The 21,276-nt window shown below is 37.6% G+C and overlaps 1 protein-coding gene and 1 non-coding gene across 2 annotated transcripts; both read left to right on the forward strand.

The window, feature by feature from the left end:
• Nucleotides 1-1,976: 1,976 nt before the first annotated feature.
• lasp1 (LIM and SH3 protein 1) lies at nucleotides 1,977-17,318 on the forward strand. The gene is made up of 7 exons (XM_058771473.1): nucleotides 1,977-2,253; nucleotides 5,598-5,692; nucleotides 8,919-9,003; nucleotides 13,698-13,805; nucleotides 15,530-15,620; nucleotides 15,718-15,806; nucleotides 15,885-17,318. Exons 1-7 carry the CDS (start codon nucleotides 2,185-2,187, stop codon nucleotides 16,056-16,058), a joined length of 711 nt encoding a protein of 236 aa, XP_058627456.1. The 5' UTR covers nucleotides 1,977-2,184; the 3' UTR covers nucleotides 16,059-17,318.
• A 3,767-nt stretch (nucleotides 17,319-21,085) lies between these two features.
• Nucleotides 21,086-21,157, forward strand: trnac-gca (transfer RNA cysteine (anticodon GCA)). Its single transcript has one exon. It is a non-coding gene; the product is annotated as a tRNA-Cys (tRNA).
• Nucleotides 21,158-21,276: the final 119 nt, after the last annotated feature.

Genomic DNA, 21,276 nt, shown 5'->3' on the forward strand with positions numbered 1-21,276 from the left:
TTTGAGAATCTCTTGCAAGCAAAGACTGCCTTTAGTCTGGAACTCATAGACATCACCAGAGACTGGGTTTCCTCCTTTGTGATGCTTTGCCAGGCCTTTACTGCAGCTGCCTTCAGTTGTTGTTTGTTTGTGGGTCTTTCTGCCTTTAGTTTTGTCTTCAACAAGTGAAATACATGCTCAATCGGGTTGAAATCAGGAGATTGACTTGGCCATTGCAGAATATTCCACTTTTTTACCTTCAAAAACTGGGCTGCTTTTGCTGTATGTTTTGGGTCATCGTCCATTTGTGCTATGAAGCACTGCCCAATCAACTCTGTGCATTTGGCTGAATCTGGGCAAAGAGTATGTCCATATCCCCCTATGTTGTATGCTTTGGATCATGAGCTGTTCCAAGCCTTCCCCATACTTTTTTCTTCCCATCATTCTGGTACAGGTTGATCTTAATTCCAGCCATCCAAAGAATGCTTTTCCAGAAGTTGTCTGGCTTTTTTTAAGTGTTTTTTGGCAAAGTCTAATCAGGCCTCATTTGCACCTTGTGGTGAACCCTCTGTATTTGCTCTCGTGAAGTCTTCTCTTGTTTGTAGACTTTGACAGTGAGACGCCTACCTCCTGGAGAGTGGTCTTCACTTGGCTGGTTGTGAAAGGGTTTACCATGGAGAGGATCCTCTGATCATCCACCATTGTTGTCCTCCGTGGACATCCAGGCCTTTTTATGTTGCTGAGCTCACCAGTGTGTTTTTTTCTCAGACTGAACCAAGCTGTTGACTTGGCCACTCCGAATGTTCCTGCTATCTCTCTGATGGATTTGTTTTGTTTTTGAAGCCTAACAATGGTCTGTTTCACTTGTATGGAGAGATTCTTTGACCGCATGATGTGTGTTCACAGCAACAGCTTTCAAATGCAAATGGCACACTTAGAATCAGCTCCAGACCTTTTTACCTGCTTAATTGATGTATAGATATAACAAAGAAATAGCCCACATCTGTCCATAAAGTGGCTTTTCGAGTCAACTGTCCAATTATTTATGGTCCCTTGGAAAAGGGGGGAGGTACATATTAAAGAGCTGTAATTCCTTAACCTTTCCTCCAACTGTGATGAGAATACCCTCAAATTAAAGCTCAGAGCGTGCACTTTAACCCCCCTTTTGGACCTGACTTCAATGAATGTATACCAGTGCGGTGTTCGCGCATTCACTTGTTTAACAGCTATAACAAAAATATAGTGCAACTGAAATTTAAGTTCAGAGACAACACACGTTTGTCTTATAGCCCCTAAACCTTATAGTTACTGAGATGTAGCCATTGTGACAAGATCCCTGTGTGACAACTCTCCCCTACAACAGGAAGATGCAAATGAAAATATACTAAGTGAGCAATACCCACATTTACTGAACCTGAGTATGACAAAAACACAAAACAGACAGATGTCAATTGGACATGTAGGTAGGCCTTCTTGCACCGAAATGCATGTAGTTGCACATGTAGCCACCAGGTATCGCTCGAACAAAGGGCGACAGAAACTGCAACTATAACGCTAAAGTATTTTTGGCGCATCCGATTCGAAACCGAAACAATGGTGTGTTTCACTGCTATGGATAGAATTTGAACGATTCATGTGAAAATTGATTTACATGAGCAAACATCAGCAAAGACGCCAGGATGATAAAAGTCTTTAGCTGTGTCAGTATTGCTCAAAATTTGAATATACTGAACGCACATTATGTAAAAACGCGTTGTTATCAGTGTTTATTCTAGAAGGTGACAGTTTGACTGAATAAGCAGTGCGAGGGCAGGTACACTCCCAACATGTCTATCACTTACATCCGCTTGATGATGGTGGGTTTAAAACAGATCAAACCAAAGATAAACGCGAGATAAGATCAGCTTTAGTCATTCAACTCATTAGCATTCTTTTCGAATGCTCAAGAATGACTTTTCGAATGCTCAAGAATTCTAGAAATACTCGAGAGCGAGAGAAAGTCTTCCGCTGAGTGCCCTTGCACGGGCGCGCGCAGCAGGACACAGCGGCAGTGAGTGCGCGCGCCTTCCGTGTCTGATTGGTTCGCTGACAGTCAGCCAGCGGTGCGAACCGGACTTCATCAACGGACAGCGATCGGTATCAACCCAAACAGTGCTCTGCGCACCGGCTCCTCGTCTCGTTCCATCGCCCTACAATTCCTCCGAAATGAATCCACTGTGTAGCAGATGTAACCGAGTGGTGTATCCCACGGAAAAAGTGAATTGCCTTGACAAGGTAAGGCTAAGCGAAACTTAGCATTCGCTAGCAAAGCTTAACGTTACACCTCTGGCTGTGAGGATGGGGTGTGTATATATACATGGATTTGTTTGTGTATAATACAGATTTATTTATTTTTTTTAATGTGGCTTAAAAGAGACCGTTTCCGATGACTATTGAGAATGTGGGCAGAGCGGAAACGCGTAACGTTAAGCGAACGGGCTAGCAACGAAAAAGCCTCGATTGTGATAACTTCACAGCACGCTACAAGTTGTCTATCATTTATCCGTATTTCTCAGTGCGATTATCGTGTGATATCGACAGAAACGCGCGGCGGGAGTCGTTATTTTTCAAACCAGCGCTTGTTCTTGGCCTCTGTCGCGAGGAGGAGGAGGAGGAGGTTTGTTTATGACGTGTCAGTCTGTCCTGTGGGCGACATGGACGGACCCAAAAACCCAAAACAGCCCAAGTCATGTCAAAAGCTAACGTGGATATTATACTCCTATAACAACAGCCCCAAATCGGGCTCATACGCGCGCTTGCGTTTTGCGCGATCTCGCTTTTTTGTCATCCAGCCTGGTTTGCAGATGTGCAACTTCGAGGGTGTATAACGTTGAGGCCTGTAAATAAAAAAACACATGCGATTTTAGGGAAAATGTCACATGTATTGATGAAATTTCACCCTAACGTTGATGTGCACATCCAACACGTTTACCAACTGGCCAGAGGAAGTGTTGCTTCTCGACACGCTTGAGAAACGTTTTCTGTCCAGACCCCACCCCCTCTTAACCCATATCCTTATCGCTCTCGTTGTGAGTGTGGTGAAATCTTGAGTTTTGAATAGCTTTAGATGCTCCAGAGGGTGGGGTCGCCTTCTTTTATTTTCATGCAGCGCAAGTATTTGCGAGGGAGAGAAACTGGGGCGGAGTGATAGCGCGTGTAATGGGCGTTAAGAGCACATTAATCGATCGGCCTTGAACGAAGCGGCTTGAGCAGTGACTATACAGACCTGTAATGCGTGAATGAGACGTGCGGTGTATGTAAGAGTAAACGTGGGGGCGTTTGATGGCACTCCTCCCACAGATGTTGTCACAAACAGCACTGACCCCACACAAGTTAGTTCCCATTCATTGCCTGGAGGAGATGCCTCGCGCGCGCAACTGTCGTTGTGTTGAGGCACGCCGATGCTTCGCTCAGCTTGAAGAGAGGCCAACCATCGCTTGTCATTCTGCTTCAGTGCTTGAGCTCATCAGCTGTCAGTCTGGAGAACATCTCAGAAGAACCGCACCCAAAGAGAGGTGGTCTGGGTACTGCTCTGTCATTTTAAGGGAGAGTGCCCCCTTCCCCAAAAAAAAGAATATTAACTCGTCATTGTGTTGTTCAATTAGCATGGGATTTTTGGTGTGGCACACAAAAAGAGAAGTTTAGGGAAATGTCCAGACAGCCCTTTTCCAGAAGATAGCAATAGGTAATGAATATCAAGATGTTTTTTTTTTTTTTTTTTTTTTTTAGAAATTAATACTTTTATTCAGCTAGTAGGCATTAAATTGTTCAAAAATGGTAGTTAAAATATGTAAAATGCTACAAAATATTTCCGTTTAAAAACTGTTCTTTTGAACTTTCTGTTCATCAATGAATCCTACAAAAATCACACTTTTTGTGCAAAAATATTAAGCAGCCTAATTGTATTCTACTTTGATAATGATAAGAAACGTATCTTGAGCTGTAATAAGTATATCAGAATGATTTCTGAAGTAATGATGCTGAACATTCAGCTCCGTCATCACAGGAATAAATTACATTTTAAAATATATTGCACTAGAAAAATTATTTTAAAGTAATAATATTTCAGTGTTACTGTGTATTTACTGTATTTTTGAATAAATAAATGCAGCCTCAGTGAGCACGAGATACTTGAAAACATGAAAAAAAAATTGTACTGACCTGGAAGTGTAACTGAATATCAAATTTACACAGTAGTGCACTTATGAGTAAATTGTATTAGTGGGTTTAAAGCAGATGTTTTTAAAGTAATGCAAAGATGCTAGCATGCAGAACAGCATGAAATAAAGATCATTGCAGAAAATGTTTGAGATCATACACAGTGTGCTACGAATAACCAGTCACTTTCAAGGACTAGATTGTCAATTTTGCACAATGCTTTATATTTATCCATCAGTAAAATGGTGTGCGCTATACAATTGTAAGCTATTTTTAGTGCGTAGTCTATAGATAGAATATGCCATTAATTATTCCATTGTAATACATTAGGAATCTCTTATACCTCTCTACAGATCTTCCCTCGTGTGCTGCTTCTGGTCTGTTTTCTTAGATTTTTCCTGCTGCTTCACTTCTAAAGTGTTAGCAACAGACTAGATACCTAAAAAAGCATTTTGAAGTACGTGAGTGGAGGTGTGTGTGTGTGTGTGGGGGTTAGTTATTTTTGGTTATGAACGGAATCTCTGCTCATGTCTGTGCTAGCAGCTTCCTCTCCCTGGTAGTGCAGTATAGATGCATACTTTCGTTACTCGTGCACATGTGTTCAAGCTACTACATTCCAGCTGACTGGTAAGAAAGTGTTGGATATAGAAAGACAAAAATACCGTCTAAATTATACGCATTGCAGCGTGCATGACTGGCTGCATAGATGGAATGTAGGGTAGCGGGTCAGGTCAGTCCCCCCAGTCCATTTTCTGTGTGTGTGTGTGTGTGTGTGTGTGTGTGTGGTCTCTTATCACTAAAACACTCCCATGGTCAACATTAACTAAGGAAGCTGCATAAATAGCATAAATTACAGCTACATACTTTAGTGTATAGCTATTGAGGCCAGTATCTCAGTCAGGGTGTTTCCCAGCATTTGTTGTTTAGTTGTGGATCATTCTTTCTGTTTTCCCTTATGTTGCAAGAAGCTGGGAAAATGGTGATGTAACTCAGTTAGTAACCACTTGACAACCAGTGTGATCCAGATGGGTGTATATAAAATGTCTGTGACAGAAAGTCTTTAACACTGATGCATTCACACAGAGAAAAAAAACAAAAACATGTCTTTACTTTACATGGACATAACCTCAATTTGGTTTTCTTTTTTTGACACACGAGGTGCCGGTTCCTCTTTTTCTGTCCAAGTGCTTTCAAAGAACAAGCACTCCATTGTTTTTTGTATTTAATCCTGAGAGTGAACTGACTGTGTAGCAGCCATAGTGACTGAATTAGCAACCCTGAGGGATCTGAAGGACTTCATGTCATTTGCTCTTTTTATCTTTCCCAACTCAGTTGCAGACAATTTCCCTATTTCTTTTGCATACACCTCCCAATACAAACACACTTTAAAGCTTTAATCACTCTGTGTCTCTCTCTTTCAGTACTGGCATAAAGGATGCTTTAGCTGTGAAGTCTGTAAGATGACTCTAAACATGAAGAACTACAAAGGCTTTGAGAAGAGACCATACTGTAATGCGTAAGTATCACCACTCTCTGAGAATGTCTGCTTTTATTTATTTTTTGTTACATATTCCTCAAGTTATCATAAAAGAAATGTATGTTGTTTTATTATGTTTCTATGTAGTGTGTTTTACTTGGAAATATGTCATAATACCAAAATAAATTCAGTCACAGTCTCTGTTTCACTGTGGCTTTAAAGTCACAAGCTGCATCCGGAATTGCATACTGTCTAGTAGGTACTCTATTTGGTTTTTAAGCTTACTTCCCAAGCATTAAAAAGGTACATTTTATTTAGTATGAATAAAATATGGACGTGCTACATCCGCCATGTTGTTAGTGTCACGTGACCTACCAGAGTCAGTTGCAACTCCCCAAAGTAATAAGTCTAAATCATCCAGGTGCTTTTTGTCTATTAAGAGTATGATATTAGGAATTCAGACCTACTTCGCTTTTCACATTTTTCATCTTGTATGGACGTAGGCATATTTGGACACAGCAACAGTCAATTGCAACCCTAATTTCGTTCATTAAGATATTCAACAAGAAAAAATTTGATGTATACACAGGGGTTGATATATAGAGAATTAATTGGATTATTAAAATGGAAGGTTCCTAAAACAATGCCTATTTGACAATTGGCTAATTGTTTCCAGTAACTGGCTTGGCTTAAATGATGTTAGCGGAAAAAAAGAGTGTCTCAAAAGAAGAGGAAGTTTCTGAAGATACAAAGATAGAAACTGTTGTCTTTTGAATGACGTGTACTGATGAATCTTTCGCAATAAGACAAGAAACATGCATTAAGAAATCAAACAGAGCCTATTTTGATATAATGTTATACTTTAATTGTGTCTGATTGTCCTTTGTCTCCGTAAGTGTTAGTTGATCGTGGAAAGGTCACGTCTGCAAACACAGTAGCTGACTTGTGCATTCATTCGGTGGAAGGGTATTGGAGGGAAATTCCTATTTTTCACAACAATGACCCATACACGCATACACAAATGAGTTCACTTCTCTGGAATCCACTTCTGATCACTAATAGTCTTGTGAATCCGATACCTCAGCTATAGCATTTCTGTTTTAAGAGGTTACCATTCATACTTCAAGTTGCAGTGTTTTAATGCAGACCACCAGGCCTAGCATGCTGCTTTGATATGACATGACCAGCTGGCATACACAATATGCAAATGTATCCCTTTTGTGAGTGCCGGTGTATCTCAAGGTCCTTATTTCTCACTCTCACACACTTCTGTAATACACCAGGGGATTTTAGTCTTTATTTAGCAAATTATTTATGTCTGTCCCTCTGTCTAGATTTGCTTCTTCCACTGTTTACTCGGTCCTTATTACAAAGATAATCTGAGTAAGTGAGCATGGTAAAGTAATTTCCTCTTGCACCCAGCAGATAAAGGCCTGTTTGCTTCTCAGAATGATGGTCTGATGACTCGTCCACCGGAAGTAAAAAAACCCAATATGATTGGATTACGTTGGGATTGTCTGTTAACTGATATTAACACAAAAATCAGCCTGGATTCTCGAGTGTCATTTATTTGTTTATGTTTGTTTTCCTCTCTGTATCTATGTGATTTGAGTGTGAACTAACCACATCTCTTAGGCAAATTAAAAATCGTGTTTTGGACTGCCAGCCAATATACTGACTGATATTATTGGCTGAAAATGGTAATCAGCAGATCTCAGCACTCAACAATACATATTTTCACTGATGGTGCAGTTTTACTTGCCTGGACAGTTTTTTCTTTCTTTATTTTATGTATTTTTTAGACTCATTTAAACTTGTTGAACTTGACACAAATGTCTAAAAATGTGACTATGGGCAAACTGACAGTCCTAATGTCCTCAAATACACTTTAATTAATTAGCTTGTTATGCAGTAATTGCTAATATTTTGTTTTAGTCGCTATTAAATATAATTTACAGAGCTGTAATGTAACTTGGCCCAATATGTTAGATAGCTAGATAGCTTTACATTGGTGTTGCTATTTCTGCTGAGTTAAATGATCAGTGTTTAACACAACACACCAAACCAAATGTGTATGTTTTGTATGTCCAGCTTAAAACATATGTACATGTTCAACAAATGAAATGTCAACGCAGCACTGGCCCAACAGGGCAAGTGACCGTCCCATCAACTGGACCGAAACACTCACACACTCAGTGTTTAGTTTATTTAATATAGTTATAGTTTATTTAAATCATTTTTGTTAAATGAAATAAAGCTAAAAATAGATACAGTTTGAATATTAGATAAAAAACTTAAAATAAAATAATAACTTGCATGAAACCTAGAAATAAAATAAATAATTTTTTTTAATTAAAGTACAAAAATGACTTAAAACTGAAATAAAAATAAAGCGCTCTCTCTCTCTCTCTCTCTCTCTCTCTCTCTATATATATATATATATATATATATATATATAATTATATTATATATTTTTTAAAAAGCAATACAAATGACAAAATTGCTAAAACTTAAAGTACCAGTATTGGTTTTCAATTAAAAAAAATGTTGTATGTTTGAACCTAATTTATAGGCCACTACCTGAATTTTGTGAAGTCTTTTTGAGGTAGTACTGGATCAGTCTATATTTGGTTTACAGAGCATGTGTTGTATTATGTGGAGGTTGCCTGCAGCAACACGGCGTCTGTGTGCTATACGGAGGTTTACTAAGCAGACAGGGTGTCCTGTGGTTACCAGGAACAGACTACGTTTTGATTGGCTCAGTTGTTGTGTGTTAATATGATTCATCTCAATTCTGAATCAGCCCTGTTAAATCCTTTTGTGGCACTATATATGTTGTTATATGGTTATTCTCTGTTGTACAGTTCTGTTATTTCTGGCACTCTAATTGTGTGTTGTGTTGGATGATTGTGGTTAGGTTTGTCATTCATGCTAATTTTATGTTGCGTTGGTCTGTGAAAATAGGACAAATATGCTGCCTTGTTTACACAACGCACAAATTACACTTCTGTGTCTTCACTATACCCACACAGATCAGTGATAAGCAAATGTGGACATTCACCCCTTCACAGTCACTAGTAGCAACACGTATAAAAACAGGTCATTGATATGAAAAGCCCATTATTATAAAATAAAATTAACCAAAATAGTTTATGCATTAAAGTTTTTTTTTTTTTTAAATACTGAGATGTTGGTTGCAAATCTGGATTCAATACTGACTTCAAATGCTGATGTTAACTAAAATGGCTCTGCGTGTGTATTTCAGACACTATCCGAAGACGTCATTCACCAGTGTTGCCGACACTCCGGAGAACCTGCGCCTGAAACAGCAAAGCAAGATGCAGAGCCAGGTATAACACACCAACATTCGCATACGCTCTAATCACTCTAATCGATTCCTTACTTCTGTACTTTTCTGTGGCATTAGACAGTGCACTCCTAAGCATGAAATAATACTAAAAGATTGCTTAAATCAAGTCGTGATCATCTCTCAGAGCTTCACCTGCACCCTTCCTAAGGGGGCTTTCACACTGGGCATGTTTGCTGCGGGCCGAACCTGAGAGTATTGGTCTGGTTTCATACTCACTTGATTCTTTCAAACCCTGGTGCATTTGCATTCGTCTTACGTCATCACAAAGGTGTATGGCGCATATAGAAAACACAACGTGGGTGAAAACATTGTATCTTTTTATTAATTTGGTGTTATAAAGTGAACAACACTTGCGTTTACTGTATGTGCTTCGCATGAACTGTTTTGAGGAGACAGCTGATTTCCATTCATTTACCACTCTGATTTTAGTCAATGTATCCAAGGTAAATCATCACCACTGTCATCCCTTACAAGTGTTTTGTTAAACTAATGATATGGCCAAAACCCATTTGTGTGTCACTTTACTTCCTGATCAAGCGCGCATCCAAGTCCGAGTTGCTTTCACAGTCACACGAACCACGCCACAATTCCACTGCAACCAAACTCACGCCATCTGTTTTTACAAATATTTTTGTGTTGACTGCATTAGTAAAGATAAACCATTAAAGCCTGCTATCTCTGTTACTGTCAGAAAAAAGGAACAAGGGACATTTATGGGAAATACAAGTTTATCAGTAGCTGTCATCCAACATTTGTTCACAAGCTAGCCCCTACTGTGTAACAGCTTCACCGAGACTAGTTTGCAACCGTTTCTTGCAACATTACTCATTTTAATGTCTGGCTGTTTTTATTTATATATATATATATATTAGGGGTGGCACGGTATGTATTCGTCCCGAACCGTCACAGTACGGGCATCTCGGTTCAGTGCATGAGGTCTTACGACGAATACAGACAATTCACCCCCAATCCAGAAGGGGGCGCCCGCAGTAATGCAACGCTGTTTGATAACCGCCAGCAGAAGAACAGCGAATGCCATGAGTTCATTGTTTACATACACTTTGTGCTCGAGTATTCTACCTCTCTCATTCGGCACAAATCCAAATATTCCATAATATTTCTATATTTGCGATGTAACGTATCTGAATGCTAAACTATTATTTATTATGTAAATGATAGGCTTTGTACTTCAGTCACGTTCCAACGGTGACACAGAGGAGCGTGCGCTGATGTTTGGTTCACTGTATTTTATTTTGATAAAGTACCAACTGCGCTGTCAAGTTAGCAATGCTGGAACTGATGTGTGTTTTTTGTGTGTGTGTGTGTGTGTGTGTGTGTGCGCTCCGGAGCGATCACTTCAACTGTTTCCTTATACCAGCAGAATCAACTTTAAACACTTATTGTCTTATTAATAATCACTGTATAAAGGTCTGCTAAATTTTTTTTAATTTGCACTTCTGTCTGTTAAAAATAAAGCCCGGCCCGTGTCCGACAGCTTATCAGAATGTCTTTTTTTTTTTTCCCCTTCTCCCAAAACAGCTTATACTACTGTTAACAGCTATTAAAATAGTTCAGTTATATTTTGTTTCATTTTTTATTAAGTTAATTTAGAAAAACGTTTGGAGCATTTTTTGTTTGTTAAGTGTAACTTTTTGTTTTTTAAAGTAACGACCAAGCGGCCAGCGGCAGACAGTGACCTGATCATAGCCTACGTTTGATCAATTTAGTCCTCTCAAATCATCACGACTTGCCTAAAAAATCTGTAGATATACTAAAACAGTTCAAGCATGTAAGAATGTTTAAACGTTAAACCTAGATAAATGTGCACTATATCCACAGGGTTTCTGTGGGGTCTTAAAAAGTCTTAAATTTAGTTGTATCAAATTTAAGGCCTTAAAAAGTCTTAAATTGTACAAGAAAGTCTTAATTATGATTTCAAGATGTCTTAAATTTGGGGACGGAAAGACCAGAATTGCGATATGGCTGAATGTGATGATTAAACTTCTAAAGTCTAAGATTTCATGAAATAAACATGAGCGCTGCACGTTCAAAGTCCGGTGCTGCGCTTACTGTCTTTACCGGGAAAGCCGTTATATTTCTGCCAAACGCAACACCTGCTGGCAGAGAATGAATCAGTTAACAGGTTAAACTAGTGCGCGTACGAGTGCCTTCTTTCACTGCACAATTCTATTAAAATGCATTTAGAATGATCACATAATTTAAGATATTGGGGCCGAAATTGTATAGTCTATATTTATATTTATATCATTTCATATAGTTAATATCACACGAAGAGTGCTGCTTTTTCTCCAAAAATCAGCATGATTACAAATGTGATATTGATTTTATGCAACAGTTCAATAAACAAGACGTTAATATTAAGAGACTTACATTTTAGACACCAACAAAAATCATTCCAAACACAGCCACAGCACTGTTTTGCATCTCTGAGCAACATGCCGTGTTTCGTTCCTGAATGAATCAACCATTTAAATGATTCGGTTCAATCGCAGTGACTCACTTATTAACAGTGAATTGCTGCCACCAACTGGCAGTTTCAATTTCACATTTAAAGTATCTTCATTTTAAAAAATAATTCCAAACATCAGTTTTCAACGTTTTATGTTTCAAATATCAAAACATTTATGCATTTGTAACTGCAGGTTAGCATTCTATGTCCCTCTGAGCTGCATTAAACAGTGTGTAAATACATCTAAAGGCCATTCAGATTCATTGCAAAGATAAATTTTGTTGATACTGATTTCATTTGCTTGGTAACAACCCAAATGCAAGAATTTGACTCAAAAGATGATGCACACTTTTAGAAAAAATGGCTTAAAGGTAAAAAAAATACCCATAAAACTTATTGGAAAAGATTAATTTCTATCACTGCTGTGAACTGACCACACAGAATATGAAGAATGTCAAAAACATTCAGGAGTCCACAGTAATCTTTAAGATACCAGCACAATAACACACTCCACAAAATATCATCTAATTATCATTATCGATCAAATCCCAGAAAAAATCAAGACAATTTTTTGTCAATATCGCACACCCCTAATTCATGTTATTTAATTTATATAATAATTTTAATAATAATGGTTTAAATCAATATAATTAATACTTTTGACTTATCCATTTTCTTAAAAATGGTTTAAAGGCTGAAATGTAAAATGTATCATTTTATAAAAGTTTTTGTGTGAACTTGTATCTGAATTGTAAATTATGCTTTTTACAGTCATTTTACAGTTTAATATGGTACTATAGACATTGCCCTACCCCGCTCATATAGTATTAATTTTATTTGTGCAGGTCTTAAAAAAGGTCTTAAAAAGTCTTAAAATTGAGCTTAAAAATCCTGCAGAAACCCTGATCCAATAGTTTGTGCGGAGAGTGCGCTTTACAGGACATGGAGGCGCCAGCACGATCACTTGCATTTTTTTCAGTGGAAACAACTTAAAATAAACCATCATTTTATTTTATGCTCATAAAGGAAAGAGTAATACATCATTCAGAACTGTAAAGTGTCTACTTTTATTTGTGTGCACTCACAATATCAACAAAATGTTGTGCTTTTATAAAATAAAGAAAACAAACATGATGCGCTTTCTGCCGTCTCGGTTTTGAGCAGGAGCGCTTCACAAAAATGAACCGAAGCTGAGCGAATACATGCCTCACAGACATGATAAATATATCTATAGAAAGCTTTAAATTACTACTTATCGAAATAAAACAAATCGAAAAACAAAAACTCTTTCATTATAATCGTAATCCGTAAAGATGCACTTCTCTCTAAAGGCGTGTCTAATTAGGAGATGGCGAGTCAGGATCGCCAACTTCGTCCTTGCGACACGGACTCAGAAAACACTAGTTTATTAGTAAATAATTTAAATATCTCCTTACTATTTCCCCCTGACACATTCATGGTAATTACTTTTGCCGGTGCTTTGCGGTAAGCTTTATCCTATTGCGTGCATTTGAACGCAGAACTCTTTAGCTCTGCTGAAGGCACGCATGCTGCTGCTGCTTCTGGCGGGACACTAAACACCGTCGAGCCGCTCTTGACAGTCGCAGCACGGTCTCGTGTTGTTTCGACCAGCGCAACAATTTTTTTTCATCACTAATTGATGGATGTTTAAAATATAAAAATAAGGAGAAGCCTAAAACAGACCCGAGGGCTGGCCCAGCCCAGCCCGGCCCGCGTCTGAACTATGACGTGAAAATTGGCCCGAAGCCTGGCCCTAGGGCCGTAAAAAAGTCGGGGCCCATTGGTCCAGGGCTGAAATGCAGGGCTCTAAATTACAAAATCACACAAATCAGGATTTTCAACAGTATTTAGACCCAAACAGATTGAATAAAATTAATAGAAAATGAAATGGCTCATAATATTGAGTTTGATCTTCAGAGGATAGAAATAAACATTTTTTAAATGTTATGCACCTGCTTTCACTGACCATTCATTCAAATTGAAAAATAAAGAGTTTGAGGGCCTTTTTACCCTGTGGAATGTGGAAAATGCCAAATGTTGTTTTTACGATTATCCATTAACTAAGCTGCATATATGCTGATATAAAAGGAGGGAAGTATACCTGTAAACCTGTTACACATGTAATGAACAATTATGATTACTTGGATATTTGTTACTAAATTCTGTGTGTGTTTGTGTTGCAGGTGCTCTACAAGGAGGAATTTGAGAAGAACAAAGGAAAGGGCTTCAGCGTTGTGGCTGACACACCAGAATTGCAGAGAATCAAGAAAACGCAAGACCAAATCAGCAACGTAGGTCCAACACCTGTGTATTTCCCTCTTTTGACATATTACTCACTTTTCTGTGCTTCGTATTTTCTTTTGTAGCTGTTAAATTAGCTTTTTGTCTTGTACCTCCCAATCTATTACTCTCCAACAAACAGAAAGATACACCGTTTATCTATAGTAATCTCCTCTCATTGTTTATTAATGAATTGTTAACAAGAAGTAATAATTATTTGACTGTAATGAAGAACTTATTTAGTCCCACCTTCCTCTTCGTCTTTCACACCACACCTGTTCACTGAAGTATCTGCACTGGTTGCCTGGTAACATTTATGTCCCCTAACTTCCTTTTTGCAATGTCATTTCCTGTCAGCATGAAAGCAAGATGCCAATCCATTTTCTGGCTCAGGAGACACCTTGTGGATGATGCAGGAATTACTATTATTTATCACCCTGGCTCAGAATAAAGTTTAATTAAATTAAAACCTTTTACTGAAACCACCACTTTACAAAATGAAGGACTGTTTTCTGAGTGGTTTAATTATGAGCGAGAGCACTGCGTCAGTATGCTTCGTGAATTCTATTTTTTCTTCCTCACCTCAGTTTCCTGAAGTTAATTCAGTCTGAACCACTAACCAAAGAGCCCACAGCTGTAGAAGAAATTCATGTGACTGTAAAATGGACAGCAGTGTTGTTGTCTCCATTGTGCTCTATGATTGATTTTAGTACACTGTCAATGAAGTTATCGTACACTACCATTCAAAAGTTTGGGGTCAGAATTTTTATTTTATTTAATTTTTTTAAGAAATGTCATACTTTTTTTATTCAGCAAGGGTGAAAAACAAAACCGATAAAAAGTGAGAGTACATAATATTATATAAATATTAACGTGTCAAAGAATCCTAAAAAGTGTAATGTTTTTCACAAAAATATTAAGCAGAGCACAACTGTTTTAGCATTAAAAATGATAAGAAATTCATCTTAAGCCCCAAATCAGTATATTAGACTGATTTCTGAAGGATCATGTGACACTGAATACTGGAGTAATGTTGCTGAAAAATCAGCTTTGCCATCATAGGAATAAATTACATTTTAAAATATATTCAAATATAAAACTTTCCTTTTAAATTGATGTTTTTACATTATTCTTGATCAAATAAATGCAGCCTTGTTAAGCATAAGCTTGGAAAACAAAGTCTTTCACGATTGCATGATTAACTTTTGGAAAAATACCAACTTGCATTACAGATACATACAATATCAAATTAACATGTTTTAAACACATTAGCTATATTTATTTGTGCTTGTATTGGTATTTTTTTCTGATGACCTGATTGGGAGAGTAGTTCATTTATTGTTCTTGCTCTGCCAACATTGTAACTAGCTTTGCTGCATTGCAAATGATTAAACAATATACAATGATACATTTTTATGTGTCAGAAAAAAGTAATTAAAATATTTCACCTTTGCTTTACAAGAAATGCTTTGCTGACAGTTTTACAGCCGTTATCTTCATGATTCATATACACGTTTTTGTTGGAAATTAGTCATATGTTGCGTATGTTTATAACTTTCAACCCGTCCAACAGCTCCAAGACATCTGCTTTTTATAACAAACAATTCTCACTGTTATGCAGCTAAATATTACTTTGTTGACACATTTAGCAGAATTCACAACAACGTTTAAAAACGAATGTTAAAGTTTGCATATATGTCTGTTTTGACAGTGTATATGTTTCTGTGTGTTTTAGATCAAGTACCATGAGGATTTTGAGAAGAGCCGAATGGGAGGGGAAGGCCCGCCTCAGCACCCACAAACACCTCAACAAAACACACCTCCAGGTACACAACCTGTTTCGCTTGTTGTCTGTTCTTCTGGATGATCATTAAAATCTCAATTTCACATGGGCCATAAAATAATCACATTTTTCTCTGGCAGCATATCAGCCCTCGGCAGCATCTCAGAACTATCACTATGAGCCTGAGCCCGTGCGTCAGGCCGCTGCCGCCCCTCCTCCCAGCTCTGGGGTAATAAACTCTCTCACACACATTGTCCTACACTCTCCTCCTTTTCAAACGCTTACAGTGTGTGTGTGTGTGTTGCAGAAGCGCTACCGAGCGGTGTATGACTACACCGCAGCTGATGAGGATGAGGTGTCGTTCCTGGACGGCGACGTGATCATGGATGTGCAGCAGATCGATGAGGGATGGATGTACGGAAGAGTGGAGCGCACCGGCCAGCAGGGGATGCTGCCCGCTAACTATGTAGAGGCCATCTGAACATAAGTAGAGAAAGGGGGAAGGGAGGAAAAGAAAAAGAGGGGGTTGCGGCAGAAAGACGCAGATGATTAGCCGAGTGCCATCTCACCTTTCAAGATCTCATCTTTTTCCTCTTCTTTTCCTGCACTAACTGTCCTATCAGGGGTCAGCCTCTGTGACCCGGTTATGATCCAAAACAAACATAGTTCAGTACGTAATCAAACACGGCAACAGCGCATACACGCACTCGCATAAATAGTGAATGATTTACTACTTCCACCCATCTTTTTCTCTCTGTCTATTGCTTTTGCTGTCTATCTGTCTGACTGTTTGTCTTTTTAGTAAGTGTTTCCTCAGTCCTGGAAAGGTGCTGTCACAAGTGGCGCTTAAGTCTTAACAAGACTCTCATACACCAACCTTCAAAATACATGACCACACGGGCCTCTAAAATATTTTGGGCCTGCTATAGAGCACTTCGCAGGCATCTCAACACTTATCCTATCAGTTGCTATGACAATTCGTGAGAGAATCTGGTCCAAACTTCAGTTGTCAGATTTTTATATATTATATATATCTATTTTCATTGTTTCTTATCTTCTTTGCAGCTTGTAATTGTAATGTATCCAGTACAATTTCACATCTCATCGGCTGTGGGTCTATGAGTAACAATTCTTGGTCATGAGACTTCTGGTCATTTCGATTTTCATTCCATACGTCTGACCATTTGCATCATGTGTTGGAACTGGAGTCTAGAAAAGGCTCCTCTTTTTCAACTGGACATTCCTAAAACTGTATGAAAAGGACGGAGCCTTTTTATATTTACATATTCACTTAAGCTCCTTCACATTCCTCTAGCCCTTTACAGAATTACTTAAATGAGTGTCATTTTGTTCTGCAGCTCTTGCTTTTAAAAATGCGAGAAAATAGTGATGTATTTTGTTCTTCATAAAGGGAAAAAAAAAAAACAGAAATTATATAGTCACTTAGCAAGCGAGGAGCAGAACAGCATTGTAGAATAGTGAGAGAAGAGAGGAGCCCAAGCACAATTCTATGGACCATTTTAGCTTTGGATTTTAATTATTCCATTTCAGTTCTGGAACATTCCATGTGCATTGTATCAAACTGTATCTCAGAGCTGTTCTGTAAGACGTTGTTATTGATGTTTTTGTTTTTTCCTCATATCATTGCTTATTCTCATTGCCTTGCTGGTATTGTACAAGACGAAATTTTAATGTCAATTTATCAATATCAGTGGAATAAAAAAATCTATTTGTATACCAAGGCAGGCGGGTTTGTCAAACGGACCGAGTTGTTAACGGTATTAGAATGTTTTAGAGCTTATCATGTATTTCTCTCTAACTGGAAACAATGTTACTGTGCAAAGACTCTAATGAGATTCTACTGATCGTTGTTCTCTAAAATGCCAAAATATAGATGCAGAGAATGATCAAAGTAAGTGTTTTGCTTTCTCAAGACACTTTTCACTATTGCTACTTCAAAGGTATAACATCTGGGTTGCTTATTTGATTTTTGCTCTTCTGTAAAACATATTCTCCAGATATCTTCAATATCTATCAGTCCACTGTCACCAGTGTTTCTCCAGTTCTTCACAGCACCCACCTTATTTTGCACATGATAACCATTTCATATTTAAAAAGCTGTTGCACTTTTTCTAGCAGATGATGTTATATCTGTTATGTGCCGTAACATTCAAAGGTTTGGGGTCTATATGATTTTAAAACAAAGTGTCTTCTACTCACCAAGACTGCATTCATTTAATCAAAAATAAAATGAAAACTGTAATATTGTTAAATATTATTACAATTTAAAAAATAAGTTTTCTATATTAATATATATTTTAGAATTAATGTACTCCTTTGATGGTAAAGCCTAATTTTCAGCATCATTACTCCAGTCTTCAGTGTCACATGATCCTCCAGAAATCATTTTAATATGCCGATTAGAAACATTTATTATTATTATCATGTAGAAGCGGTTGTGTTGCTCAATATTATAACATCAATTAATATTACAACATTATAAATGTCTTTACTGTCACTTTTGATTGATTTAATGCATACTTGTTGAAAAAATGGTTAACTTTTTAATTTCTTGTACTTTCACCTTTCTAAAACATTTATGCAGTGCAGAGTTTTTCTCTTCATAAGACATCTAAGGGATACAACAAGATATGTAAATATCCTACATTTATCCAAGATCTTTTTCTTTTTCATCTTTTTATTCCAATGCCTAAATCTAACAATTTTAGCTCAAGCTCAAGTAGATTGTTCTTCTTTTACACTCTTTGGTGGAAAATCTGACAGTATAGTATAGTCTCATCGTTAGTAATGGTCATCAATAAATGACAAATCACCCAAAAATAAACATTAAGGATTTTGAAAAGGAACTAAAAGGTGGAAAATATGGAGGGGAATATGACACTCGTGTCAAAAAAAAAAAAACCTTGTGAGTATGTGTAAACTCAGTGCTTGCCCTCATGCAAGTCATGCACTGTAAAAAAATAAAAATAAAAAATAGTTGAGAAAACGTAAAAGGAAAATAAGGCAACTTGTTGATTTTTTGAGTTCTCAACAATAGTTTTTTAGCTCTAACTAAAGATACTTTGTTTAGCCAATGAAAATTTGTTTGTTGCAATGCTGATTCTTATTTTACTAATGGAAAAATTGTCACATAAACTGAAACAACAATGACTGTCGCTGAGGTAATTTATTTTCTTCTGTTTCCTGGATGACAAAAAAAGAATGTGTAGGAAGTCACCACATTATCAATTTAATGTTTATTAACCAATGACAACAGTGAACTGTTTTAGAAATCTTAATCTGTGTAAGTAGACAACACTGTCTTCATTTGTAAAATATCTTACGAGACTAAAATATCTATAAAATGGATTCAATTGATCGAACATACTTTAGGCCTCAAAACTAGACACACAATTAAGAACGGTGGCAATCGACAATGGTTAAAAAGATGAGCTCTTTACATCACAGTCAGCCCGATCTCATGAAAATGCGTATAAATAGTACGCCAAATAAAAATGAAAACTCGTGGTATTGATACGCAAAAATGGACTTTGGCGTGTAAATGCTACGCGATGGTTGGGTTAGGGTTGTGGGGTAGATGCGTATCATATGTACGCGAAATACATTCGTCAAAAGTCCATTTTTGCGTATCAATATCGTGAGTTTTCGTTTTTATTTGGCGTATACGCATTTTCATGAGACCGGGCTCTCACAGTACAACAAATAACTAACAATAATGACAAAATAACAGCAAAAAGAGTTTAAATGAAGTCAGCAAACGGCAAAACAATAATCCTATAACAGTAACTGCATAATTTATTCATGCAATGCATGGGAACTCACAACAATATGAAATTCTTTGTTCAGACAACTTTGTTCGCCTAGTTGGGACAACATCTGGGGTAATTCTGTTGGCCCGAAAAGGGTTTTTATGCAGTTTCAAGAAAATAGCATTTTTTTTTTTTTTTTTACTATTTGAGACTTTTTACTAAACTGGAAAATATGCAGTTGCGTTTTTTAAAGTGCGGTTCTCCATCTAAACATGCATTTGAAGTCAAAACTCCTGAGAATCTGACACGTCCCTCTCAATTTTCAAATGTAACGCAATTGTCTAAGTAAGTTAACATCTTATAAAATTCTAAAAGTCCCATATAAAATATGACACTTTTTTTATTATTATTATTATGTAGTTGCCTTCATCTTTCCGTATGGTTTGCTCCTAGTAAGCCAAGTCTGCACGCTAGGGGATGCACATTAAGAACTACATTTCTAGCGCTTGGCCCCATTTACCGCCGGCTGCATCTTTCCAGAAGGGAGGACAGTGGTGCGCAGCAAGCGGGGAGGGTCTCCAGTCCAGCGGACACAGCCGTCTTCATCGAGACCGAGCATCCTGCGCATCTTCTGGACTCTGCGAGCATCATGCTGGATGTGCTGCTGTTGATGTTCTTCGCCATCATCGGCCTTATGTTTCTGTCCTACATTATCTACATGCTCTGATCACGGCTGCACCGATGCACCGCGGACGCGTGATTCACGGGAGCGAGCTGAGCTCAGAGGTTAGCGATGGATCTCTAGCTAATTGTGTTTCTATTACATTTCATCGAGAAAAATAGCATTCTTTGTGTTGTTTGCGTCAGCTGTCCTAGATGATTTTGGAAATGCAGAGCGAAGTAATGCGGATTTTGGTTATGGTTAATACAAATGAATGGTGAAGCCTATTATTTCAAAATGTTAGTAGGCATAGGCCTGATGGAAAAAAAATAACACAATACGTTATGTTGAGAATATTACTAGGCCTCTGTCTATGCGTGACCACGGATGATCATGTTATTGTGCTCATATGTTGTTGCAGGAAGAAGCTCCTGTGAATGGGGTCATGATGTGAATGCACTGGAGGACGCAGGATACACTTGCAAGATGAGACTGCCTATAGCATAGCAGCTGACACAAAACCTACACCACACTATTGTTTCTTCCCTTTCATTTAGAAGACACTCTTCAAATATATATATATATATATATTTTTTTTTCCCAAACAGGCTGAAACAGTAGCACTAAACCCCAAGATCTATGGATGTCTGGCTGTTATTTTTCTTTTTCTGTTCTTCTGTGTCTGCAAATAACCGTTTTACAAGCTCCCAGTGTACTGGACACTGCTATCAAATTCATGTGTTTTGTCAAAGGATGTTCATGAATTACTGATTTTCAAAATAAAGAGCCTTTGTGAGGATGAAACGGCCTTATGTGTGGAATCATTAATGTGTCGTGAATGCATTAAACTGATGATCAGTCTACGGAAGTATATTTTTACATTATGAGAAACTATCACATGAATATTTGTATTTTGTATATGAGAAAAAAAATAAAATAATATATATATATGTTTTTTTTTGTCTCATATATAAAATACAAATATTATAGCGAGAGAGAGAGAGAGAGAGAGAAATAGAGAGAAATAGAGATAGATATATAGATAAGTTGGCTCTAATTCATGGTGTATCACGGATAGGGGGTATAGCTCAGTGGTAGAGCATTTGACTGCAGATCAAGAGGTCCCCGGTTCAAATCCGGGTGCCCCCTACAGTTGTTTTGAGAAAATACATATGCATAATATAACTGCATTTCCGCAAATATTACGCGAGGAAACAAGCCATCCGCGCGCGTAACATAACCAGACGAGACTGGTAGACGAACATGAA

The sequence above is a fragment of the Onychostoma macrolepis genome, chromosome 03 (genome assembly GCF_012432095.1).
Source record: "Onychostoma macrolepis isolate SWU-2019 chromosome 03, ASM1243209v1, whole genome shotgun sequence".
Lineage (NCBI taxonomy): Eukaryota > Metazoa > Chordata > Actinopteri > Cypriniformes > Cyprinidae > Onychostoma > Onychostoma macrolepis.